Source organism: Labrus mixtus, chromosome 4, assembly GCF_963584025.1.
Source record: "Labrus mixtus chromosome 4, fLabMix1.1, whole genome shotgun sequence".
Lineage (NCBI taxonomy): Eukaryota > Metazoa > Chordata > Actinopteri > Labriformes > Labridae > Labrus > Labrus mixtus.
Window position 1 is genome coordinate 27,174,784 of NC_083615.1, and position 27,758 is coordinate 27,202,541.

Genomic DNA, 27,758 nt, shown 5'->3' on the forward strand with positions numbered 1-27,758 from the left:
GGTTAGCATGGTCTTGACTACAACACTACAACATAGTTATCACCAGAAACTAGTTTGGTTAATTCTGTAGATGGTTCACAATGTAGATCAAATTTATGAAAACAAACTTCTGAAGTGACGACCAAAGCTGAAGGGTTGGAAAAGACACAAACATGTTCACACATGAAAACAGACACACAGTTTGAACAGACCCTCTCTTATGGTGTGCCTTCAGCTTTAATATCAATTTGATGTCATGTTTTTCCCCAAGACTAAATACATGATGTGCACCAAGAACTTGTCCATTTTATGTATCACCGTATGCTGTGAGTATTTTTTGGGAGCCCTCCCCCTTTCCTCTTCTGTTCACCTCTCTTTTTCTCTTGTTAAATACTGAATGGACCTTCCTCTGGCTGCAGCTGATGGTGTGCAGAAGATTGTGTTTGGATTCTGCAGTCCCCCCATACTGTTAGTGTTATCTTAAAATAAATTGTTGCTAACATGTAAGATATCACGCTGCAGGAGATTTCTGTAAAGGGGACTTTGATGGAGACTCAGTTGAATCTGCGGCTTCTAGATTCACAGAGGAAAACGAGCTTGAACCGAAGTTAAAACCTTCAAGTGTTCAGGCTGTAACAAAATGGTCTGCTTGTGCCAGATGCCTTCTTTTGATCTGAGTCCTCTATTAAGGGGGTGCTCCACCATTTTTAAAATGGGATGTAGTACTCAGCCACTGAAATAGTTGCACAGTTTCTTCTGCGTCAATAAAGGGAACTCTCGAAGTGTAAGAAAAAAAAATCACTCAGATGATGTAAAAGTGATGGCATCAGGGTTATATCAGCTCTGTCTTGGGGACCATGAAAGCCTGTGCTACAATGTAAAGATGTGGACTTTGCAGCGTGTGGGTGTTTGTTTCTATGTGAGGCAGTAATAAAAGAAACTGTAGGATCCAGTGTATTTGAGGCCGGTACTGTACCCACTCCAGGAACAAAAAGTCGCTGCTGCAGTTCTGCTTAAGTTTATCCTTAATTGGTGGATTGCTTGTAACAAAAGCCAAATGTCTGCCAAATCTGTGAAAGTTTACAACATTTAGAAGAGGAACTAAAAATGTGTTCAGTTTTTCTGAACTAACGAGATAATGATCTGGGAATGACGAGTAATGTTTTTATGAAAAATACAAAATCTGCTAGAGAGAATTAGACACATGTAGAAGATTTTATGAAAGATGTGTGCATGATAAGGCATCCTGAAAAACAGCTACATGGTAGCTGTTTTTCAGGATGCTCAAGGTTGTCTGTTGTTAGACAAAGGCAAAGGAAGTGGTTGTTGTTAGAGTCAACATTTCCTTCATGGATAGGCCTCCAAACAACCCTTCAGAAACCAATGGGTGACATCCCCGAGACTTCGTCCATGTTGATATACAATGTATGGCTGACACCACTGAGTGTGAGTCATTGTTTGAATATGGTCCCACTATCCTAACACAGTTTCAGGGTTAAGTGTTTGCATTTCATTACCTTTCCTGAAGCACTGAGCTCTGTGGAGCTCCGAGAGAGTCCCTGTTTGCCTCCTCTGAACTCTAATCTCTACTGTCCCTGTCAGTCTCTGCAGCACGCTGTACATATGTTGAAGGAGCTGCCAGATTTACTCATCATCACAGAGAATGTTTGAATAAAATCTCATCCCACTCGCCCCCTCCATCTCGGCCCAGGCTCTCCTCTGCTGTGCTCCGCATATTTTTCATCTTCTCTCCAAGCCTCCACTCCTCCGAGTCATCCTACATGCGTCCATTTCTCTCGAGTCTCATTTTGTATCTTTCTCGCTTTACCCCCTCAACCTGATGCAGGCGTGCACAGCCTCGTTGCACCGAGTCGATGGATGGATCTGTGTGTTGTCTAGGAGAGAACAGGCTGGAATGCGTCCTTCAAGCTACTTGAGGAATCAGTAACACACTAAGATCCCCACTGAGTGTGTTACTGATGTGTGTAACTCTCAGAGTGTGAGCAGCACTGACGCAGATTGTATGCTGATTTGATGGATCGAAAGCCTTGGATTTGGACGTTTCTTTTCACAGGTATTCAGCAGCTGATAAGAAACCTTGTCACTTGTAACATAAGCAGCTATTTTCATCATGTTTCAAGTCTCCCTGTGGTTGCTGTGCTAGAAAAAAAATCCCTGTCATCATTGAGAGTTGCTACGTTTTGCAGATATGTCTGTCACTGTTTGCTTAAAGACACGTGATGCTTGTGGAGGCTTAATAAAAGGATTTAGTGGGGTAACATCAAAGCTTCAAGGTGTTAGATTCTGAGCATTGTGTAATCTCTCAGTGAATGAGAGATTTTCAAAGACTTTACATAAGCATGTTGTTGGTCAGTTCCTCAAGACTGGAAATGTTGAAATAAGCAGCCATTTTGAATCTGAGAGTTTACAAGAAGTAATGAGATACTATAGTGGTTTTAGCTGATCAGAGCAGATCAGAGCTGTTAAGAGCGAACAGATCTGAGATAGTTTATTGAATGTTCCTGCTTGCTAGCACACATTGCTAAAACAGCAAGTGACACATTCATTACATTTAAAGGCTTTATATGCACATTTTTGATCCAGCAGATGTCGCCCTTGAGCACCAGCATGAAACCAAAACAACTTGCGCTGCATTGTTAGCATGCTAATGCTAGCGGTCTTTATTATGCTCGTATCATCACACTGCATGTAAATTTACATGAAATGAGCGTGATCTAGAAACGCTTACCTGACATTCAATTAAGCAGTGAGTACAGTATGTTATTCTTCTTTTCTCTAGTCCCTCAATTAAACAACTTTTATACACGAGGGGAGGAGCCAGCCGGCCGTCCCGGCGATGTAAACAAAGTGAAGGTAGGACTCTGAAAACTCTGAAAACATCACAGACAGTGGGACTCGGGTGTTACACCCATTGTAGACAGTCATGACTCACAGGGTTATTTTCAGAGGATATACTTGATTTCTATTAAGTGTGGAAAAATCGCATATAAAGCCTTTAAACTAACTAGTCTCCTTATCACCAAAGGCAGACGTCACCTCTACAATGGAAAATCCAACAACTATTTTGACCCCATTCACAGGTCGCCAGGGAAAGATCAACAAAAACAAAATGGCAGTTCTGCTGAGACCAGACACAGATACCCACTAATGTTGACATACAGGGCTTTCACACTTGCAGAAAACTCTTGAAAAACTCTTGGAAAGCCACCTTTTTCACTTGCACTTTACCCGGAGTCTCTTCTGCCAGACACCCGAGTATTTTTTTTTGCAGAAAGTCTGAAGGAGCTGATGTGAGAACACAGCAGGATATTATCTGGAGAATCCACCTCCAGCGAGTGGGAACATAGGGGTGCTGACTGTATGCACGAGACCGCTGCAATCCCAGTGCAACTGCACTGACCAACAGCATATTGACATAGCCAGCTTGGTGTCTAAACTGCAGCCCATGATTTCTCCGAAGCTCTCACCAACGTGTGAAAGCCTGCCTAATAATTACTCTAGTCCGGCTTCTTGGTCCGTCTCGTAGCTTTAGCCATTTTATCAAACAGTTACAGAGTCGGGTTAACTGACTTTTTTTTAGCTAAAGGCTGGTGTATGAACTACACCACAGCTTTATGGTGTAAGAACTGTAAAGCTATAAGCACTTTTCACAAAAAAAAACAGGCAACTGTGCCTCTCTGTGGACACCGGATAGATGCCATTTTCCCTGTTGACAGATATTGTGCTCTAAGATCAACTTTAAAACTACTATATTAAGGTGGAAAAGTTACATGCTGTTGCTTTAAATCAACATGATTATACATGTGTTTTAATTTATGTAATTATTTACCAGTGTTTAAAGCACAATACATGAACTTTCCCTCAGCTGTTTTCTATCTAAAATGGTGAAACAACAGAGGGTTGGATTAGCTTGTCTACTGTATGTCGGTTGGGTATTACTGGATTTACCTTTAAGTGCACATGGTTCAAACTCTCCCTCCATCTGTCTGGAGTCAGATCCCTTACCTCCCCCCTCTCAGCTTATGGACGACCATTACCAAAGCAGAACAATGCACTGTCTTGTCGACCATTTTGAGCTGGACAGTGCAGGAGGATTTGATTCTGGGAGTCAATAAATGCAATTATATTTTTATTCTGGAGGGTCACAATAAGCTCAGGCAAGCTCACACAGACACAGCTTGATCATAGCAGTAATTGCCCTGTTATGCTGAGAGTTGCTACATAAATTATCCTTCACCAATTAGTTTTTAATCTCTGATGATGTGCACATGTATAGCTATTTGGGGAGTGAGGTACATTTACAATCACAGCTCCATCACCTCTATCAGTTTGCTGTGTGATTCAACAGGGCTATTCAGTGTTGGACTCATGGCTTTGCATCAGAAAGTGTTCAGTGTCTTTAAGCCACTATCCCCTTCCCATGCCTCAGATGGTGCCATAATTCCAAAGGCTGGACACTGCCAGGTAATTGGTCCCTTTACATGGATGTAGGCAGTGCAGTGATGAATAACACAGAGCGACAGTGTGCCCAAACTGCAGCTCAGTGCTGTCGACACCACCCACATCAGATGCAGTAATCACTTTAGTGACAGTCGCTTGATGTTTTGGGCTGGTTTTCAGAAAAAAATATATGATAAACTATCTTCTGTGAGAGTATTTATGCAACATTAATCTGTGGGCTCACACGCTACATATTAAAACATAAGCCATATTGGTGTGAAATTGTAGGTGCCTGTGTGTCATCGGCAGACTTGACAGTGATATCTCTCTGCATATGTAAGCAATTTCCATTACACACACACACACACACACACACACACACACACACACACACACACACACACACACACACACACCCTTACCCTGCCACTCCACTTTACTACATCTACAATTACCTTGAATCTTCTTCTTTTTTCATTTATTTGTGTGTGATGCTTTAATTCATCTCTGACCTCTCATTTCTCCTGACAGCAAAGATGAAATTGCTGAACATGTATAGTCAAAGCCGGCACAGTGATGAGCTTATTAAAGACGCGGGGAGTGGAGAGGAGGAGCTCTGGCTACGGCTGCAGCTGCTGCATTGGCTGCTATGCACAGGGGAGGGGTTGAGAGAGAGAGAGAGAGAGAGAGAGAGAGAGAGAGACTGAGAGAGAGAAAGAGAGAGAGTTGGGGGAGGAGGGCACTGCTCTTGTTGGAAATAGGGAATGCCCGTTAGTTGCGTCTGCCGATAATAGCACATCAGCCAGAGCGCTGCTATTGGGAGAGCAGAGCGCAGGCAGTGCGGAGGACTGAGCGGCTCAGCACAGAATGGAACACTAGAGAAGACAGGCACACTCAGAAAGAGATAAAGCAAGAAAGGAAAGAGAGCATCGGAGCACGTTGAGAAGAGGAGGACAGAGAAGGAGCGGAGAGCACTGCAAAGAGGAGAGGAGAGGAGAGGAAGGAGAGGAGAGGCAGGGAGAAAAGTTACCAGGTCAGCAAGTGATCGTGGAAGTGGAGCAGCTGAGACTCACTGGGGTCTCTTTCCTCCTGGAACAGCCTGGCACAGCAATAAGCAGCACAGGAGGAGAGTGATATTACAAGAGGGGGATAGAAGGAGTGCTGTAACTTCTTCCCGGAAAGACAGTTCTGTCTTCAGGCGTGGGTAATGCTCCTCACAGGACCCTTGAGCACAGCTACTTCAGGACTATCACAGCAAGACAGCAGCAGTGAGCAGGAGACTCTTCAGCCTGGCAGAGGTGCCTGGACAGTGCAGCTCTGTTCACCTCTATACTGAAGACTCACATACTCAACTGTGTGCTTTCAGGTGGATGTAGTTGTGTTCCTGTGAGGTTTTTTTATTTTATTTTTTGATCCAGGGAGTGAATCAGGGGACATTTGGAGCGTGATCTGTTCTGTCCTGTCATCTCTGAGACTATGGTAGACTGTGCTTCAGGGAGCCCTTCATCAGCAGCTGCAGCCCTAGAGCATGGAGAAGTCCAGTAGTGAGGAGTCAGCCATTCACCGTAGCCCGTCTGTAGATAGCCACGACTCCGACTTTGCTCAAGCCTCTACGTCTGGCCGCCCGATTGGCGGCCGCGGCTTCACTGCCGGCGCATTCTACGGTTCCACGGGGCCGCGCAAAACCGCACAGCAGGCGCAGGCTGGAGCAGCAGCCGACGCCAGCGCAGGAGACAAGACCAACAACAAGTACAGCTCACCCAAAGGCAGCAAATACGTGGTCTTTTACCTGGATCTATCCTTTGTGTTCCTTTTAGAATTCAAGAAGTGCAACATGGCAAGAGGCTGCCTCTGCTGCTTGAAGTATTTGATGTTCACCTTCAATCTCATCTTCTGGGTAAGTGCCTCTCTATGTTGTGTCGCTGCAGTCATGTGTGTTCACTTTAATGGAGATGATATTTACCATACAAATGTGCGGATATGTGTTTATAATGAAATGCTTTTCAGAGTGAATCTTCCTGCAGTAACTCAGCACTTGTCATTATCCATTTATGTGTGAACAAATGCAAGGGCTCAGTGTGTGCTAAGTTTATTTAAATGTTAATCAGGAGGCATTATTTCAAAGTGAAGGCTGTCAGTGCAATCATGCATTTCTAATTATTACGCCAGGCTGTTTATGCCTGTTCCTCCTGGTGCATGTTGCTATTCCTGGATGTCATGACACAGTCAGTGGCTGTCTCCTTTTGTATTTGACTGGGTGGGGGTGGGGGTGTGTGTGTGTGTGTGTGTGTGTGTGTGTGGGGGGGGGGGGGGGGGGGGGGGGGTAGAGATGAGTTGGGTTCAGAAGGGTCACACATTTGGACACTGATTTACAGTGAACATGAAGTTGTAATTCAGCTTGTGGCATGCGAATGAAAGAGTATATGCCTCTACAGTCCAGTTACATTCACGAGCAACACAATACGCACCAAGGGGATACGAGCAGGGGGCGGTCAGCAGGAGTTTCCGGTGATTCTGCCGGAGATGATCTGATTTGTGTGTCTCGTTCTATCTTTCATTCATTTAATGAGATATCTTTACTCTGGGGGTAAAGCTCAGATCAATATCCGGTGAAATTAAAGTTCTGAATTGCTGCACCTGGACATTTGGCTTGAACTCTGTAATATCTGCAGTAATTACTGTGATAATAGGTACAAATAATAATGTAATGCTCTCAATGGCTATTTACTCACAAATAGACCTGGGCAGTGTGTGGCACGCCGGTGTGTACCCATGCATGGGCATTTGTTGTAAAAGTGGGCATCCCTTGATTGTTGACAGAATGGATTAGAGAGCTTATGGGTTATTGGGCCAAGTCTTTTGTGTGGATGCAGCGAGGCGTAAAGCGTAAAAACACCCCAACACTGGGGGACTCTATACCAACCCCAGCCCGCCCATGTTACTGGGATGTGAGCCCTGCTAACTAGGGCACACTGGAGGCGACGGAGTGGGCATTATCTTGAGCCCAGCTGTGAGCAGGACAGCATTAAAAACACACACATGCACCACACGAGCGGGAGATCCATCACATTGTCCGCTCCATATACAGAAACATGCAGCAGTGCTAGAGGCCGAGCTCAGGCCTGAAGCTGTGGACGTGTCTGCTGCTGCAGGGCAATATCTTCATGTCATCCTCATACCATTCCCCAGTCCACAGAGGCGAGGGCGTAAGCAATCAGCAACGACGTATAAATGGCTGGAGGGCTGCTCAGCGTACCCTCGTCTTCAAGTAAATGTTTGTTTAAGGGAATGTAAGGGTCAGGAAAGCTTAGCTGTCGTTGGATTCATTTAATGCAGACATTGACTAAACTTGATGAGAGCACTTCCTTTGAACTCAATCAGTTTGTCTGAAGTGCAGGATGAGGCCAAGGCATTTGACTTCGATTAGAATTAGAAAAGGACATTTTAAGCAATTACCTAAGAATCGATCGATGACCAGCTACATGACAGATTAGCCGCTAGAACGAAATGCACAACAAAAGTTCTCTTCAACTCAACTTTTACTCTTAACTTCCGACAGATTCAAACGGCTATGTCTGTTTAAAATCCAAAATATTTAAAGGCTATTCAGGAGGACACATTTGTTGTGGCTAAACATGCACGCATCTACAAAAAGGGCCGTAACCTACAAATGCTTATCAAAATGTGCCGCCCTTCACATGCAGAGCTGCCTGGGACAGGTGCTCATTAGCCCAGCGGAAGTCGGGACCTCCAACACACTGTCAATGTAAGCAACACCTGTTCCCCCTACTGTTCTGTCAAACAGAAAACAACACATGCTTTTCTGTCACCAGCTCGGTTCAAAGTTGTTAAAAAAAAAAAAAAATCCCGCACCTACCCAGAAAGAAAATATCCCCTCGAACTGTTCGAGCTATCGCAAAGTAATCTGGATACAACTTTGTAGATTAATATGCTCTCGCTAGATCAAGTTCATAATCATGATTTGATTATAAATTGATGAATGACGACAGCGCGTCATTATTCTTACTTTGAGCTGTGAGCCGAAAATGATCCATTAAGGGCCTTTCAAGACTCTACATTAACGGAGTGACACCGTCAGTTTACCTGTATGTCAGTTAGAGCAAGCCTGCTCAGTTCATTCAATAGAAGCTGCCTCAGGGCACAGGTAAAGGTCAACCTCTAGCAGAGGTCAGAAGGTCATTGTTATCCGTTATCGTCTTGAGGGGGAGCCAGGGGGGATATGTGTGAAGGTGTTTACTTCCAAAGGTTCTTTTCAGGCTCAATTTGTGCTTAACCCTTTATTTTCGGTGGCAAAACCTCACCACTAATAAGCTGCTGCTGCACAACACTAATAGGAAGGTGGGAAAAGAGGCTTTGGATTTCAAGCCTGGTGGCCTCTCGCTCCTGTCAAGCCTATAGCCTGTTGGCCAGCGTGGAAATGTATTTCAGCCACGTTCAGATGCTCTCCTTGTAGTGTGAGATTGGAGGACTCTTTCTGTCATCATTGTGTGTGTACAAGTGGGCGTATAGGGTTTTTTTTCCCCACTGAAGTGCATCCCCTGCTGTGCGATAATTGAACTTTTACTCTGATAATTTCTCCCTCTCTTCCCTCAGATTGATGCTTGTTTTCCTCTCCCCAGTAGATCATTTTAACGGCGGTTTAATCAGCATCCCATGGGAATAGAGTGGCAGATGAGGGGGTTAGGATGCAATGCATGTGGCGGCCGGATCTGTCCATCAGCATGTGACAGCTTCAGGCTCATTGGCAGCTGGCTGACTGGCACTCAGGATTGCGGCGCAGCAGCAGTGTGCCCAGTTGAAGGTTAGGGGATCTGGGAATAAAGGGTTCGCTCATCAGTGAGGGGGTCTGGACAGGGTGCCTGAGCCCTCTGGGACATGTGGAGGGAGGGTGACAGGCATGTTGTATCCTGACACCCCTGGGACTGTGCTGCTCTACCTCTGACACTCCAGGAATCACAAGGTTAGCACAGCTGGTGGGGAGGTTTTGCTTCTGAAGCATCTCATCTCAGGGCTGAGAAGGGGGACTGGTGAGCTGCAGTAACCCGGCACCAGGTACAGCAGGGGTCTCTTCTTTCGGACTGTGCGCACATGCACGAGCACACTCGCTGTCCAATACACAGACTGACGGCCATCCTGTGAGAGAATGCGCACCACCCACACATCATTCGCTCCACGGGGCTTTACAGTGGTAACTTGAAACACAAGGTAAACAGCAGCAGGCACTCCAAGCATCTCAATACATGCGCTCATCCTCAGGCCCCCCCCAGCAGTTGTTCATGACCATCTGGCTCCTCTTTCTTATCAGGGATTAGATGAGTTTGAGCTGGAGGGGGATCTTCAGGCAGATTAGATCACTATTGGGTTTGTGCTGTCGAGATTGAGAGTGGAGCTCCTTCGAACAGCTCTGTGCTGAAGCCAACAATCATCTAAATGCTGCGACAATCTGCGGTCCAGTTAGGAAGGGGAATCAGTTTCTCCTACACACATACATACAAACAGATACACACACACACACACACACACACACACACACACACACACACACACACACACACACACAGGCACACACAGGCACACACAATGACCCGCTTGATAGGGTGATTGATGTTAAGCCTTATTGGTGTCAGCCTTGTGAGCATATCAGTGTTAGCGTTCTTGCTCCGAGCGAGGATTTCTGCCTCTTGCTCTGCGGTGTGTCCTCGCAGCCACGTCTGTTAATCTCCTCCATTCAACATTCAATTTATTGTACTCTGCTGCTCTTATTTATCTTGTCCAGTGTTACTGCACACCTTTGAAAACACCTTTGATGAAAAAAAAAAGGCACAATAATGCTAAAATACAGGCCATGTCCCATGCACAAACTAATTCCCTTTGAGATATTGAACAGTGGGCACATCTGAGCTCTGCCATTATCTCGCCTTATCAAAAGCCAAAGGCTCATTTGATATTCCTGTTTAAAAGAAAAGTGCCAGTTCAGCAGTCTTGTCCTACAAGTGTAAGAGGGGTGGTAGTATCAAAGCAGCGTCTTTGTTAGAGAAGGGGAAAACAAATGTGTTTAAAATTCATGAATTCCGCTGCTTACTTGGGGGATTGCCGCAGGATTTATAAACCACTTGGTCCGAGGTAACAGAAGATTAGTTTCCCTATTGATTTAATCACTGAATTTGACATTTAAGGTTTCAATTCTCCTCTGATGCTACAGAGAGTAAAGAGCTATTGACAGACTCAAGGTGGATTGGGAATGTCTGCGTCTGGTTCAGAGGAATTCCATAAAGCCTTTCACACGAGCTGTCCCTTTCCCCTGGGATCCCGATCGGAGGTTGCTGAAGCACTTTGCCTGTTTTTTATTTCCTGTATCGGCTCATGAAAAGTGCAGTCGTGTTTTACGGCTCAAAGAGAGGAAAGAATTGTAACCAACTTTGCTTTTTTTTTCTTCTTCTTCTCCTCCCTTTTCACAAGAGGAACAGCTGAACTCCATCAGTCACTGCCAGGTGAAACAAGGATTGGGGCACGGGGAAAATAGATGAGGGCTGAGCGCGCTCTGCGAGATGATGAAACAAGCTGTATGTGCTGCGCTGTCACACATGCTTTAATTCTATCAATCCACCGTGAAAGGCTGGATCTTAAATTGGCTTTGAGATTGAAATGCCAGGATGCAGCATCAACCACAGACGGCGTGTCCAACTTCATTTTCTGCCTCTAGCTTTGAAACGTTCAGCCATCAGCGGATTCAATCACTGGTCAACACAACCGCTTTCAGATTACGCGTCTTCTGAATCATCCGATTTAAGCAGAGTAGCCAAACTGCTGCTCTGTACATTTTAAACATATTTATAGCCTTTGTTTTTTCATTTGAAGTCTTGTAATTAGCGTCCCCTAAAGACCGCTGGGCCTTGATTCAAATCGGCTAACGCTCCATGGTAAATATCTCCATATCCTTTGTCCGGCACACCGTCGGGGGAGATTTCCCCTAATTTACACGTTTCTCTCTGGCTGCTTCGATTTCCCGGCCGTGTTGTGTAGCTCCTCCGAGCTCATTAGCTCATGTTGCAGATCAACCAGGATACAGAGCTGCTGTGTTTCACTCTAGGGGGTCGAGGTAATAGAGCAGGAGAAGTGGAGGTGCATTTTTTTTTTTTTTTTTTTTTGCTTGGGCGCAGTAGGTGGGTGGTGCTTTTGTAAAAGGAGCCTCGTCTCCCATCACATCTCTCTTCTCTCCTTGAATCCGGTGGCTCTGTTTTTTTTTTTTGATGAGTTGTTGCCATGTTTTGTAAAAAGGGCTTGATTATGACACTCAAGAGGAGTTAAGAAGTGCAACGTTTTCAATGAGTTCATAACTGTTATTACACAGGGCCCACACACCCCCTCCCAACGCTATAAATTGAACGCTAACTTCTCCACACAATGTCACAAGTGCTAAATAGAATCCTGTGGTTTCGCATCAGTACAACAGCTCTGGCAGATAATAGAGCAGGAAATCTTCTGTCCATTAGCGCAGACTGTGACCCAACTTAAAGCTGTCTGTTTGCACTTACTGACGTATTGTTCTCACTCTCTGATGTACGTCGCTTTGGATAAATTCGTCTGCTAAATGAATTTGTGCAGAAATGTCCTCCCAGCCTCTCTTCCTCTGTCCACAATAATATACATGAAAAAGCCTACATGTGCTCGAACATGAATGTTTACTTGCAACGCAGTAGAAAAAAAAACTATTCCATGATTGAAAACAAATGAATGTGAGCAAACAGCTGTATGTGTTTGTGGATGTGTGGGGTCGCCAGAGTTGTGTGAAGTCAAAGTGGGGTCACGAGCCGAACAAGGTTGGACAGTTTATACTTTATTTATCCCGCGAGGGGAAATCGGTTTTACACTCTTAATGAACATGAACACACACATAGGCCGAAATACACACACGTGCACAAACAGGACCCTGTGGACATGCATTAATGGAGAGGTCTCAGAGTGAGGGGGCGTCCCACAGCGAGCGCTCCAGAGCAGTATTTTTGGGTTTGATGCCTTGCCCAAGACGCCTCGGCAGTGCTCGGGAGGTGGACCGGCACCTCTCCAGCTACCAGACCATTTTCTGGACTTGGTCTATGCTGGGACTTGAACCTGTGACCCTCCGATTGTTGAGCTGAGAGATTTGCCTCAAAGCTTATCTGTAAGCTTTTCTAATTGTTGTCATTATTTTGTAATGTACATTTTTTGTGTAATATGTGAGTCCTGTGCCTCTCGCCTGCATGAATTTGAATGTGTGAGCCAAACTGTTTAGTTCATCTGTTCTGTTTTTCTGCCTTTGAATCCTTCAATAAATATATACTTTAAACGATGGAGTTCATAACTATGCAGGTGGTGTATAAATAATCCAGACTATCAACACATACATGCATTAAAAGAGAAAAGCTGTTTCTAGTCATAGACTTCTTCTTCTCTCTTAGAGGAGATTAAGAACTGGATGTTAAGTTTGATTGCTTCTGAGTTAGCATAAAGCAACAGGACTGCAGGTGCACTTCAGCCCATTTGCTTCTGTGTCAGCTGTGTTGTACTGACTTCTTGTGACAGGTGACCAACCAGCACACAGATGTAATAACAGTAACTGCAGGTAACTCTAGGTATAGGAAATACAGTTACTAGAAAACCTTGGTGCATGCCAAACATCCTTTTTATCCACCTCCCTCATTCATATTTTAAGTTTCTGTCTCTTTAAAGTCAGAGCTTTTATTGCTCGTCGAGGTAGTATCGGTGCTTTAGATGGTAACATAAATCATCAGGAAACTATGCCTCGTCTTCTTCTGCAGATATATGCTCCTTTCTTAGCTGCGGGACGTGGAAACAACACGATTTCTAAATATAGGCCAGAAGAGTTCAGAGAAGAGACAAAAGGAGAGCGATGGAACGAGATTGTGTCATTAGTTCTGCATACATAAGCAGGATCCTTTTTAACGACTATGTGCCAAATTGTGTATACCTTGGGCAGAGGAGGAGGCAGCGTCGGTGTTGTGTGGTCAATAATTTGTTTTTATAGCTGAACTGAAAAGCTGGAACTATCCTTACAGGTCCTGCATTTGGTTTATTGATCAAAAAAGATCCTTTGCATCCTTCTTTTTTTTTAAGAAATACTTTATTACATATTTACAGCCCAAGCAAGGCGTTCATTTCAGAGCTCTTCATCCTCACAGCTGCATGATTTCACATGTCATTATGAAACTCAATTTGGCATGAATTGATTGGTAAATCAAGCAAACTGTTATCAAAAAAACACAGTACTCTGGCTGAATCCATGATGGAAAATGAGTGCAATTACTGAAGCTTTTCAGCTGCCTTTGAACATTTCACATATCATGTAGTGACACTTTGTGGCGCCTATGGACTCAGGGATTCAGAGTAGCTGCGATGGATAATCGTCAAGGTTTTGAAGTACTTTCGCAGCCTTTGACTGTGACAAATATCTCTGAATGTGCAGCACCTTTCTAATGCATTGTAAGCCCCTTTCCAGGTCTGTCTTAATTTCAGTGTGTGTATCGGTGCTGTCTGTGTCCTTACTGCTGCAGGAGCGACTATAAACTAGTATCTGTCCTCCCCTCTCACTTCATCCCAGGAAGACCAATCAATGCTGATCCGCACCTAAGCAGTGAATTAATGTAGAAATCTAGAACAGCTTGCCAGTTCAACCGCTCAGCATTTTTCCTGACACCTGAAGGCAAATTACAGTGAAATCAATGCTCTCCACCTCTGGCTCTGCTGAGGAGGCTCACAGAAGCAGAGGAAATGCATTTTAGAATATTTTGCTAATGTTTGATTAACATTTTAATGTATGAACTTGAAGCAGAGTCATGAGCTGTGCACATTATGTGTTTTTAAATAGTTGTTTTTGAAAATCTTCCAGCATACATTTCCTGCTCAAACAGTCATGTGGAGACGCTGTTTCTCTGGAAAAAAAAAACTAGAAGCTTTAATTAAGTCCATCAGGAGAAAAGCTTTAGCATCGTGGGTCCAGCTCCCTAAGTTCTCCAGAGGTTATCAGCTGCAGGCTGAGGATGCATCAATGACTGACTCTAAGGCCTATTTCCCCAAGGTCACTACCTCAATTGATTCAATTGGCTCTTTGTGTTTTTTTCCCAGCATAGACTCACACAAACAACCCACATATAGCATCCTTGATAGCTTGTTTCCACTCATCTATGTCCTTCCTCTTTCTCAACCACATTTATAGACCCGGGACAACTGCACCACACAATACATGGAAACCACCGCTAGCAGATTGACTTGGAATCTGTGTATTTTACATGTGCCATCTTGAATTTGGGTCAGAGGCTCAGGCATTCACTGCTTGAATGGTAATAAGACCCAGGACACGTCTCCAGCAGGGCTACAACACGCATGGAGAGACACACGCGTCCGTGTTGTTAGCCGTGACAAATGAGAGACAGATTTATGCCCCCGAACATTCGAGCAGTTATTGATTTATTTAGCTGAACCGCAGCAGATTACCGCTGCGTTATAACTCAGCCATAAAACGCGACACATTGTGGCTTCTTAGATGGAAATGTATCAGTACATGCAATGAATGGATGATTTGAATGCCTGACATGTTTTTATTGCTATTTCTTAATGGGAGAATCTCACATAATATGAGTCATACTGTACGATTCACAGCACCAGCCTCCGTATCAGACTGTTTGTTGTGTTTTGAAAAGCAACTTGTATTTTTTTTTTTTATTTCCGAGCCAAACCCAGATCTTCTTCAGAGCAGGATGTTGCAGTGCTCTCGTTATGTCTGATCCAATTTGAGCTTCACTCTTATTTGATGTGCATGAGGTGCGCTCACAACCAGCTCTAATATTTCCCCTGAAGAGGAAAACGCAGTTACTAGTCAAGATCCTTCACTGCTCCAGTCACTAGATAACTGACTGGCTGATAGATTGTGTCAACCCTACAGGGGATTATTACCTTTTTCTTCTTGTGTGCACATTCTCTTCCTTATCACAGCCGGTTTTAAAACTGTCCTTTTGACTTTGCCTGAGTCTTATCACACGACTTAAGCAAATGGGTCTGCTTGTTTATTTTACACCAATTTACAATTTCCGGTCTTATTGCCAGACATGAAAGAGCATCTGCTTTAGGTATCTGTTCTGTTCCAGAAGATATCTGGGGTTTATGTCTCCTGAAAATGTGCAAATCAGAAGTAGTCTGGTTTGCCCGCAGCATGCAAAGTCTTATTCCAAAAGGAAATGTGTAAAAGGAATCTTGTTCCATCACTTTGGTATCCTAAGTGGGGCACAGAGGGATGTCTCTGATCTTACTTTTTTAGTCAAGGCTTGATAGTTTTATTAGTGTAATGCAGGCTCCGTACAGTGAGGATGTCAGTATTGTTTAACCTGAAATGATGAATTATCAGGTTTTTTACAAATTCCCCCGTCCCCCGTAATGCAGACAGAAAACTCACACATTTCCCTTACTGCTACCTTTTATAAATCAATAAACAAAATATTTATGTTTCAATATCTTTAGGTTAATAAATGTGTAGCTGCAGACAGGGGCGTGTCCAGACGTTTTTTTTTTACTGGGGTGGCCCAATTGGATCACTGAACTGGATTCCTTCCATTCCATTCCCTACTTTTCGACTCTATCCACTGTCCTGTTTCTCCACTAAAGGATCAAAAAGCCCAAAAATAAATCTTTAAAATAATAAGTACATCCTCTGACAAGGCAAAGAGCTAATCATAGTTTAGGATTTTGAGCCCCTGTGGTGACCAATAAGATTTCAAGGGGGGCATGTGCCACCCCTGGCCCCCCGTCTGGACACGCCCCTGCCTGCTGGTAGTATGCTAAGATTCTAGTTTTATTCTGATGCATCCAATGACTTTATTTTACACTGCAACAAGCTACGACTTCATTAAGTATGTACTCGATGATATGCATGTGCTCCTGCTTTAAATCCTTAATTAGAGATCAGATAACGTGAGAAATCGGAGCAGAGACTCGCTGTCAGTAGTCATTTTTTCTGCACAGATGTCTCCATTTCTCTTATTAAGCCACCCAGGCTTCAGTAATGGCTGACTTGGGATGGCAGCAGAATACAAAAGAGTGAGTCAGAGTGGAGCCCGGTGTGGGCAGACAGTGGGGGTTAGGGAAAGGAGTCTAATCTGAGAAGTCGATTATGGGGTCATCGCCACCATCAGTGAATGATCTCATTTATCCATAGTGAGCCCCAGTAATTATTAACACACACCTTCTGCCTGTGCATGCACTCATCAGAGCATTGTGCAGAGACAAATCCTCCTCGACGTGTTTTGTCCAGGAATAATTTCAGAAAAGGACGCAGCAGTGTATGTGAGGTCAGCCCATTAACGCCCCCGCCATTTCATACACATTTCTACTACTCGGTGGTTTGCTCGTTGTCATTTTAGCTCTTCATCATGACAGCAGTTTGAGTGCGCTCACACTGGTTGCGGGGTCTTTTCTTTGAACACACTTTACAAGTGAGCAGGGACAGATGGGGTTGTCCAGATTTTTCTCCCCAGTCCCCTTCTGAGAGGACAGACTGGCAGAGCCGAAATGCTGTGCTTCTCCTGGGTGGGGAGAAGCGAAGCATAAAGGCAGAAAGGGAGGGGCGGAGGACCTCCTCCCGGGAGAAAGCAAGGTAAACACATTGATGTTTGATGACAGCTCCCCGAGAGGTGAGTCACTCTCAAATCTTACTCCCTTTCTCTCACTGGCATCCACAACATTGACTCGAGGGAACAAACCTGAAAATCGTTTCGGTCTTTTAGGAAAAATACAAATTCAGTTTCTGTTGTTGAAAGTGTGATTGAAGTACACAGGGGAAAGCAACTTCAGGATAATGTGGATTTACTGCTTTTTTTTGGTGACTTTTTCTTTTTAAACAAGGGACACCGCCGTGTTTGATAAATAGCCTCTCATCAGCCCATAGTGTGCTGCACACCATTAATTATGTGTTTTCAGCAGGTCAGTGCTCACGCCTGATTAAAGCGCCTCTGAACAGAGAGTGCTTATGAAGAAAGAGCAGGTTGGACTCACCTCTGTGAATCAGTCACACCTCTTACCACATGCAAGGACGTAATCAGATGCGATGTGGTCTACTTCAGTCACTGCTACATCCATCCTTTACCCTAGAGCTCTACAACGCTCAAAGACCAGAGGTGTGATGCACCAGATACGCTTAAGTAAAACTTACCTTAGTTAGACTTAAAGGTCTGATTTAGGACAGAGTTGATGCACCTCGAATGCTAACATTTGAGGTGTTGCACCAGCCGAGATAGTTTCAACTTAAAACTTACACCTAGCTCCTAGTAGGCGGAACGTCCTCTGTAAAACACGGTTGTCATGGTGATGGTTTTGAGAGGTGGGGTAACTTGGAGGATGAGGAGGAGCAGAGGGTTTTACCAACCCTTAGGCATCAGCAGTGCGCACTCCATGATAGATTACACCCTTGGATGTAGGTAGGATGTTATGCTCTAGTAGTAAAGATGAACCTTAGAGCAACCATAGACTTTAAATATTACAGGACGAAGCCCGAGTGACGTCAGCCATCTGTTCCTGCAGCAGTCTCCATGCTGAACATGCTGTCTCAGTCTAACTTTCAGTCAACCTAACGACAGACTGAGAGCTGGAGCTGAGGCGGGTTTTAAACCTCTTGATGAACTGTTACATCCCGCCCACCTGTCAATCATAGTAAAAAGTAAAAACAGAGCGGTTTTTAAATTAATTCACCCCCAGTACAGTGTGTGCCCATGATGACAATAACTAATCAGACCTATTTGTTTTTCTGGTTCCAGGCTGTAAACATGTAAACATTATTTATGCTGTAAAAGCTGCTTTTTTGCCTGTTGTGTGTTTGTGACTTCTGGTGTTTCTGGAGCCAGCCTCAAGTGGACCCTCGACTCACTGCAGAATTTTGCACTTTTGCATTTGCTTAATTTTTCAAGACAGGAGGTTGCTGCTTGGGTGAAACCAATCAATGACAGAACTTAAGTTAAAACCTCACTAGTTTCAGCGTAGGGTTTAGTTTGGACTTAAGACAGAACGTATACATAGCTGCTGCAACAAACCACTGGGCCAGAACCAACAAAGACCTGACAGCTGGAAATGACCAACACTAAACAGTGACATGTGGACAGTGCCATATGCCACATCTGTGCAGTATTAGACTACTATCTGTGCAATATAAAGCTACTAAACAAGTGCAAAACATCACACTGTGAAACCTGACAAAGTGTGCACGTGCATACACTATGACTGTGCATATATGCATAGTGATTCCTGTGGAAATGTTCTGTTTTCTTGTTGCGACAGCAGTTGGCCTGAGTCCAGCGATATTTCCCAAACTAGAAAACATGATATATATTCTTACTCGCAGATAAGCCACAGCTTTAGTAGCCAAACAGATATTCTAGACTTTGCATTTTGCTAGTATCAGCAAAGTAAACTCGGCTGCGTGACTCGAAATGTCGTCCCATTTAAACAGATAGTTATGATCTGAAACAGAACATTCTTAACTTTATTTCTCTGAGGTGAATTTGCAGAGAAAGAGAATGTCTATCTATCGTCACGACATGTACTCATCCATCACTGATGCTTACTCACCGGGTTGATAGAAAACATTTGGCTTTGCTCCGCTTCTCCCTCATCTCCTGCGTATCCACCTACAGCACAAGACATGCATGATGATACACAGAGGCCGAGAACAAGCGCCTCTTCTCAAAAAGTTACATAATCAAACCAAGGCCCGACTCAAGTGTGAAGCTTTATGTGGGAAATGAGGTTCATAAAATCTGACTTCATCATGTCAACAGAGAATTAACTTAACCATAAATGTCAGCACAAACAGGAATTTCACTCTGCGTTTACTCACTCTTTTACTGCATATATATCTGTTTTGGAGTAATTGGCATCAGTGTAATACCCAGCGGCGGGGTTGTTCATCTGAAGTGATATTTCTCCATCAGAAAAAAAAGAGATAAATAAGCTGCAGATGAACACAGGTGTACCCAGAGACAGACGGTTAGACAGAAGACTTAAACTCTCACTAAATAAGTAAGTTGCTGTTTCCTTTTCACTGCATGCGCTCAACTCCCCCGCCTGATTATCTGTGCTGAGAACATACAGCACAGTTTATGTTCATTTTCTGCATTATTCATCCAGAAACCACATAGGCTTTTCAAATTCTGTAACGCTGCGCTGAGCTTTATGAGAGTAATTAAGCATATTAACCATATCATAATGGAATGTACGGCCTCCGTCATTTATTCATTGATTCATTCATAATGTATCAAACTCTGTCTGTGTGTGTGGAAAATCCATGTAGACGCAGCTGGAGCTAATACTCCGAACACTCTGCACATGTATGTTGTTTTTTTGGTTTTACATGCAAACCGTCGCTGTGTTAGCAATGATGCGTTTGATATATGAGCAGTGGAGAGAGCAATGATTTCAGAGTTTTCGCTTCGGAAGTGGGACAAACTGGGTTTTAAATATATGACGATAATCTCGGCAGAACATTTGCAGTTCTTCCTCTTACAAGGCTGAAGCGTCTGTTTGCTGCGCGTCCTGTCAATACTATCGAGAGGCCAGTAATTGGCATTTCAAACGAACATCTCTGTTTGCTGTAGTTAGAAAGTGCTCTGACATCTTCAAACAGCCTCCTCCTCTCCAGTTCAGTTTCCCTTGATGTGCTTACCTTGCAAAAGAGATGTGAGAGGGGGGGGAAAAAATGTCCTGCAGCATGTTTCCACTCCACACGTCTCTAATTCCTTCATAGTCGATCGGAGAGATGAAGGCATTCTGCTGCAGTCTTTTCATTTTTTTTTTAATCCTAAATTGTCTTTTCAGTTGAACTTACAGACACCAATGATGCGCTGAAACTACAAGAAGTCGTTGAAACTGTAAGCAAAAAGGGATGCTTAATTGGCTGTTTCTGAAGCCTTTCACAGATTGTGATTTCTGAAACAGCGCTGTAATGTAGTCCCTCCGTCATTACACCTTTGTGCTCACACATTGCGTCTGTAACCCAGTGTTTGGTGTCACATTGCATTTGGCTTTGCAGAAGAGCAGGAGGCAAGGTGCTTATGCCGGAGCCGTCTTCTCCCCATCAAGCCTCTGTTACTACCTCCGATGGCGGATCAGGAGCAGAAAGACTTCATCCCGCGGTTCTGCCTCTGAGTTACACATTTGCAGGCGAGACGTAACAGGGTGTAAGAAGGGGCGCAGATGGCCTAGCCCTATGGGGTTAGGTTGGGCTTACAGAGGCTATAGTCCTCCAAGCGGGTTGCTCGGATTCCAGTCCAACCTGCGGCTCCTTCCCTGCATGGCGTTCACTCTCTCTCCCAGATTAACCTAGTCCACTGTCCTATCCAAGTATATTAAAATGGCCGTGTGTAACAGCTATAAGTGACCTGACCTTCTTAATTTTTGTTAATGTTTTAGAAGAGAAGCTGTGTTTATAGTGAGAAATCCCATATCACGCTGGCCTACTTCAGAATGGTTTTATTAGCCTGGTTGAGCTGCTGATCCGATAGAATGCACACTGGGTGGTTTTCATATAAACTGTGGTGGGCGGTCAGCTTTATCGCCCATAGAATTCCCTCTCTGATCAGCACTTTCCATTTCCATCGCCGAGACAAGAATAACTTCCTACAAAGACGCATTTATTTGCAGAGGATGTGCTCTGTTAGAATAACAAAGGGAACATCAATATGCTTTGAAACGGTTTCACTCTGCATCAGTGCTCGTTACAGAGAGATGGAGAGAGGGCAGCTGCAGGGGTTCGGATCTTCATTGAATCAGAGTCCGTCTCAGACGCACGCTGGTTGCGCCTGTTGAGATCCACACGGCTCGTGCGAGCAAAGACGAGGAGCGTTGCTGGAGAAGGAGCTTGCGGTTTGCTTTTTGTGTGTTTGCATAAAACATGCACTTGACTTGACTTACACTCAGAAGGCAGCCAGGGTTAGGAGAGTGTTCCCCCATGTATATTCATAGCCCTGAATTTAAATTATTGTGCATTTAAATGCTGCATTTGCACTTTCAAACACGGAGTTTATGCAGAGGCAAACAGCAAAAGTTGTTCCTGGCTTCGCTTCAGTGCTGTCAGTCACACACACATCTCACACACCATTCTGTGCAAAATAATCATTTATTACAGTCGTTCTGATAATACAGCTTGTCTGCTGATCACCCGTTGTAGTGTGTGGTTGTCAGTGAAGCGAGGCAAACAAAAGCTCATTGGAGAGAGGCTGAGTGACAAGAACAAGGTGAAGCAGAGGGTTTTTCCTGCACAATTTAGCCCATTGTCTCAAGCTTACAGGAGATGTGACCTTTTCTCTACAGTCACAGGAGACACAAAGTAGTGAACGTATAGAAACCTACAGATCTGTTTCTTTAATGCAAACAGTACGGAGCAGCCTGGACTAACAGGGTGAACTGGATACTAAAAATTATGCATTCAGCTGCGCTCATTTGGCAAAGTTATAACCCGCTGCGTTAGGCCGTTTGCTGTGATTTTGAGTTTTTGTCAAGGTTGCATCATACACTGCCTTTTTCGGGGGAAATGCTTTCATGTTAATCTTCTTCCTCCTTTCTTCGTATTTGTAATTGTTTTATGAACTGCCGTCCACCAATCAGAGTAAGCTATTCTGTTTTTTTCTTCGGAGAATGCTCAAAGAAGTAAGCTGGCATGCAGGACTACAGGGGCTCTGCAAGTGAATTAGTGTCACATAGTTCAGAAAAATAGTCCGTCACATAGTTTAGAAAAGAGTTTTATGGCAGAAAACTAACAGACGGAGTGAGTTAAGATATGAGGTGATATAATGGTTGGAGAATTTTATGCAAATCAACAAGATCATAATCGTTTTTCACTTTTTGTTTTGCTGGTTTGTTTTATTTTGTTAAGTTTTTGTTTTGTGAAAATGCTCAGTTTAAGTTGTTATTATTTTATTAGTAGTACGTTTTATTTTTGTAATATGCAATACTTGTCAGGGGAAAGGATGAAAAGTGCCAGTAAAAGTAAAAATATATTCAAATACAAGGGATAAAGAGGATAAACATGTCACACCTTCTGGGCCTAGCCCCCCCAACCTTCCCCCTGTTTGAACAATAGAGGACCCGCCCCTGCTTGTCAAACTAGCGCGGCTGTGCTCGCAATCATGTCATAATACTTGATGTATCTACAGTACGCGAGGTTCTGTTTCTGGGACAGAGGGGGCTTCATGTGAAGGACAACTTCTCTCTCTTCATCGATCTCTTCCCCAAAGCTGTAAAACCATTTCAGACTGAGACTTGAATGTACCTGGTGTGGTTGTCTCTAAACCGGATGCACAGACACAGTGTTTCTGTTGTTCATGAACAGACAGCGCAGTGCGTCACATCTCCCACCTCGGTTTGCCAGATATGAGAGCAGTTATCAGGTCAACAGGTGTTACAGTGATGGAAGTGGTCAAGAGAAGTGGTTCAGATAGAAGTGATTGTACCCGATCTAAAAAGCCTCTGCATGTTTCTAATAAGCTCCACGAGCAGAAACGTGCTCAAACTAGGATCAATATTGGAGATGCTTTTGAAAAATGGAGAGAGGTTAGAACACAGAAAGGTTTGTGACTGTGTGAGCATCGACTCTAGAGAGGAGGGGGCGGGGGGAGACAGCTCTCTATGATGTTTTGAATTTGGACTGCAGTACCCATTTTAAACACTAGGTGTCAAAGATACATTTTGCTTCTTAAAGGACTTCTCTTTTACACTTCAGTTTACGTTTTTGGTTAGTTTTCGTTAACGATAATAACCTTGCAAATCCAACCAGTCAACATGGCATTTAATTCAGCTCTTAGAGATCAATGCTGAGCCAAGTCACAATACCCTCATCCTATCTGGCCCCTTGTCGTGCTCATTAGGTCTCCCTGGTTGCAGCAGTCTTTTTGCTAAACCAAAGGAAGCTTGAGTTTTAGCATCTCCAACCACACTCAGCTTTTTCCATGTCACACTAAGTCATTGGACTGCATATATCCAATCACAGACGTGCTGCGGAGTGCACACAGGGGGTAACTAAAGCAGCTGAAGAGGAACAAATGGTCTCCACCAGCAGCTGTACTAATAATACCCTCACCTCATGTTCCCTGATAGTAACTAACAGAAATGAAGAGAATCTGAACTGAGGTTTCCAGACAATGTTTTTTTAATCCTAATGGAAAAGTAAGCAGTTCAACGTGTACACACAGGGCACAAATATTGCCCACAGAAGCAGCTCGTATAATCAGCAGAGCTCAGTTTGAAACGGCCTCTGGACACAGCGATAAGTCGAGATGGCATGGATCAGCCCTGGCTCTATCTTCTGCCTCATTTGTTCCTGTCTAAACGAGATACGGCTGCAATCTGCTGGCAGCCGTCCTGCGGTGACACGGTGACAAAACGACAGGCCCTTTAGAAGCATCACCTGCGTGCTGCGTGTGGCTAAAAAAGCAGACTTGTCATTTCACCATTATCCTGCCCAAACTGCCAGGATGTAGGACAATTAGAGGAGATCAGGAGATGGACACGCGACAAAGCATGTCAAGGCAGCGGGGGAGTCACGCAGCCAATTAACTGATGCGACACCTCGGATGCTGTTACCACAAACGGACAGGTGGACAGGCAGATAGTCTTCCTCCCTGTCACCATGGCAGTCGCGGGGGAGGTGCACAAGATGGGTCAGAATGTTTATCGCCGCAGCCTTTCAGCGAGGAGAGCTCGCTAAACACTCGCAGTATCTGGAGACATCTGAGGTGGCCTACTTGAGAGACGCCCTGCACAGCAGTTGTTTAAGCCTGTGTGTAATCTAGACACATTCCTGGGTAAACAAGCCCGTTCTGAGGCGGGTTATTTTGCATGCTAAAGCAGCAGAGGAACGGCAGGAATAAGGAGGGAGGAGCAAAGCACCTGTTGCAACAGTGTCTGCTGGATGTGCTTTGATTTATGAAGGAAAGCAGTCTGGCTCAATCTCCCCACGCTCCTCCGGAGATTTGAGGGGGTTTTTTCATCGACTTTCAAAGGACTTTTACTGTTTTCCTTTCTTTCACGCTGGCTGGGTGAAGTGAGCGCAACAAAGCTGAGTCTAAGAAGCGAAAGGAGTCCAGGTGTAATCAAGACAAAACATGCAGCTTCCAAACAGCAGCGTCTTGTTTTTTCTCAAACGTAGGCAGAGAGTCAAAAGTCAGGAAGCTGTGCGAAACCACACCTGCAGTTTAATGTAAAGGTTAACCTCTGCTGTGAAGCTTGTAAAAGCACTTTACTCTGGCTGAAAGAAGACTGTTTCTTAATCTGTCATATTCTCTCTGGTTGAGTATCAATAGCATGAAGAAGCACACTAATATTTCCTGTGCTTCCCTGCATGTGGCCTCCCAGGTTATCAGCCTCAGTGACTGTGTGCTGTCGCAGGACCAGCTATCATCCACATCTCTGCACAATCTTCCCTCCGCAGGCTGTTCCATTACGCTGGAAAATGAAGAGTGAGAGAGGTCAAGGCAGTCAAATAAACAATTTTAGGTGGAGAATTTCATTATGTGTCGAGCGGAGAGAATGGTTTGCGGAGAGATTTGTTTCCTCAATTAACGGCCGCCTGCAGCTGCACATGGGATCTTTTTTGTTTCCTGTCTGCGGCGATTAATCAGAGAACTTCTGCTTTGTTCTTGGACTGGAAACTTTCCTGTTCAGTTAGGCCTGCTGCTCCCAAGACCAGGGATATAAGGGAAATATGTATCGGCTGGTCCCTCTTCATCCTTTTGTTATCTCTACAGCGAGTGAATCAACAGTTCCTGGTAAACACAGCTCTCCCTTTGTGTGCCTATATTGCTTTGTTGCATCTTTCTAACAATATTCTCCAGGTGATAATAGGCGTGAAAAATTCAGCACCAAGAAACTCATGCTTTAACAATGAGACAGATGTGGACCCCAACAGGAACACGTGTACATTGTAGATACAAGAATGCACACTCAAGTGTTTCAGAGCTTGCAGGCTAAGTGTGAGCCAGATTTTATCCTCTCTGAAAGCTCCCCTTATGTTGTAGCATTTCAGTCCATCCATCCATTAGCTGTACTGCTTTTCCTGCACGGGGTCGGAGGTGGGGCTGGAGCTGTTCCCAGCTGTCATTGGGCGAGAGGCAGGGTGCACTCTCACCAGTCAATCACAGGGATGACATACAGAGGCAGACAACCAGTCACATTGACATCCACAGACCGACAATTTAGAGTCGTGGCAATGACATATTGAAGTTTAATATCTTTAAGAGAGATGTTTCAGCAAATAAATAGCATCCATCTAAATGCAAATTGTATTCATACATTCTGTTTCAGCGTTGTATTTCTATATGTTCCTCGTTAATCACCTCAAAGATCAGAGTTGCATAATTCATCACGTTAAGAAAGTATGCATTGTTACATAAAGCCAGGGTTAGAATTTTTAGAACATGCATTTGGTGATTTCTTGTTATTTTATCCAGCGCCACCATTATGCCCAAATAGAATCTGTCATATATGAACACGTACCTGCAAACCTTCCAGTCAACCTAACCAACATCTGTACTGACAGCTGTTTGCCTAATACCTGGCCCACACTAAAGGATTTTAGGTTGAAAATGTGAGAGACCCCACACATGACGACAAATAATCACTGATTAATTCCCCAACAATCAGAGGCCAGACTCTCAAAACTAGTAATCTCACCAGGGGGCTTTCAATCAAAACAATAAAAGATAGCGTCAAGGCCGGCGGGAATTATGGGAGTTCTCTCTGCCAACCCCACCCCTGATGAAAACGACTTCTGAGATGACCGTAGTCAAGACGACCGGGTGAAAAGGACCTGAGGAAGAGAATATGTTTACAGACGAGCTACTGTGTCTGAGTACAATTTACATGACATCTCACGTTTCCTAGGCAGCGGTCTTTGATGTAACATCCGGTGTTTCCACGGCAACGATTAGAATGTTGTGTCTGTTGGGGCACTGGTGGCGCTGTGGTGCAGTGGTTAGTGCGCGCGCCCCATGTATGGAGGCTGTCGTCTCAAGCGGGCAGCCCGGGTTCACCTCCCACCTGTGGCTCCTTTCCCGCATGTCATTCCCCACTCTCTCTCCCTGATTTCCGACTCTATCCACTGTCCTTTCTCTCCATTAAAGGCATAAAAAGCCCAAAAATAAATCTTAAAAAAAAAAAATCTTTGGTAACTGTTGGAAATATTTGAGGTAATGTAAGTACTCATCAACAAAAAATATATAGCATAGGTTTAGTCCTTTCTTAATTACTCGACATATTTGAGTGTAAATATTCTACAAATTAAACCTTTAATCAGTCCGTGTATTGCTACTGCATATTTAGTCTTGTAAAATCATTATGACTGTTGCTCAGGAATTTCAAGTCGTGATGATTTAGAGAGCAAATAAATAACCGGTTCATGGGAAAAAGAATCCCCAGTTTAATGAAATCTGACTATAATTGATAACTTCCAGCTGTGGCTGTAACCATTCAGAGTTTTTCTCATGATTCTGCGGCACATTTAATCAAAACCTGCGTCCGTACGTGAAAGAACAAACAGTGTTTAATTAGAAACAATGAATCCCGAGGCTTTCTGTCATCATTCTGCTTTTGATTGAGGATCGAGCCAACACGTCAGATGTTGCTGAGCCGTGCCAGCCGCAGGACGCCCGGGTTCACTCTGTGAGAGAGAGGGACGGGAGCTGTATGCAGACCTGCGAGGTGCTGCAGCAGAGACGAGCAGTGCACGAGGTGATGGAAGTCTCTGTAGGGAGGAGCCGGCTGCTGACGAGACACGTGTTTACAGTAAAAAACGAGGACAGAAAGCCAAAGAGAAATATTGTTTACAGCCGCCAGCTTCACGCTCAGATGTATAACGGGGTCATTCCTCTGATTTGTATACCTCTACTCCTCTCTGATGTGCAACGCCGTGAAGGAGTGCAAAGAACCTGGACTGGATTAGCATGTGCTTGTAAATGGACAAACATCACCATCATATTTGTTACAATTAATATTACCCTTACCTCTGTGTGACTCTCAGGCTGCGTTTGTTAGTCAGATTTGAGCTGAGTGATTGCACCTAATGGATACCACCGTCCACACTTCCAGCAGAGGCCAAATGTGGAATTGATGTTGTTTATAAAGCATGTGTTTTCTCTTTGATTTAAATTGAGACCTTTTATTCAACGGACATGCCCTCCTTTGTTTCTTCCATGAGAACATTCTTTACGGTTCATTAACGACAGGATTCAACATCTGTTTGCTGTTGTACCTTTTACGTCCCTGTTATC

At 44.2% G+C, this 27,758-nt stretch overlaps 1 protein-coding gene across 4 annotated transcripts in view; it reads left to right on the forward strand.

Moving 5' to 3' along the window:
* Positions 1-27,758, forward strand: part of LOC132973325 (tetraspanin-9-like) — a 235,233-nt gene that overhangs the window by 124,218 nt on the left and 83,257 nt on the right. Inside the window, exon 4 of one of the 4 annotated variants that reach the window (XM_061036748.1) lies at positions 6,258-6,337. In XM_061036748.1, coding sequence (XP_060892731.1) covers positions 6,275-6,337 — 63 coding nt within the window. In that variant the 5' untranslated portion in view covers positions 6,258-6,274. Of the gene's footprint in view, positions 1-5,160; positions 6,338-27,758 lie in introns of those variants that run through there. The other 3 variants (XM_061036747.1, XM_061036746.1, XM_061036745.1) reach the window with 3 other exon arrangements.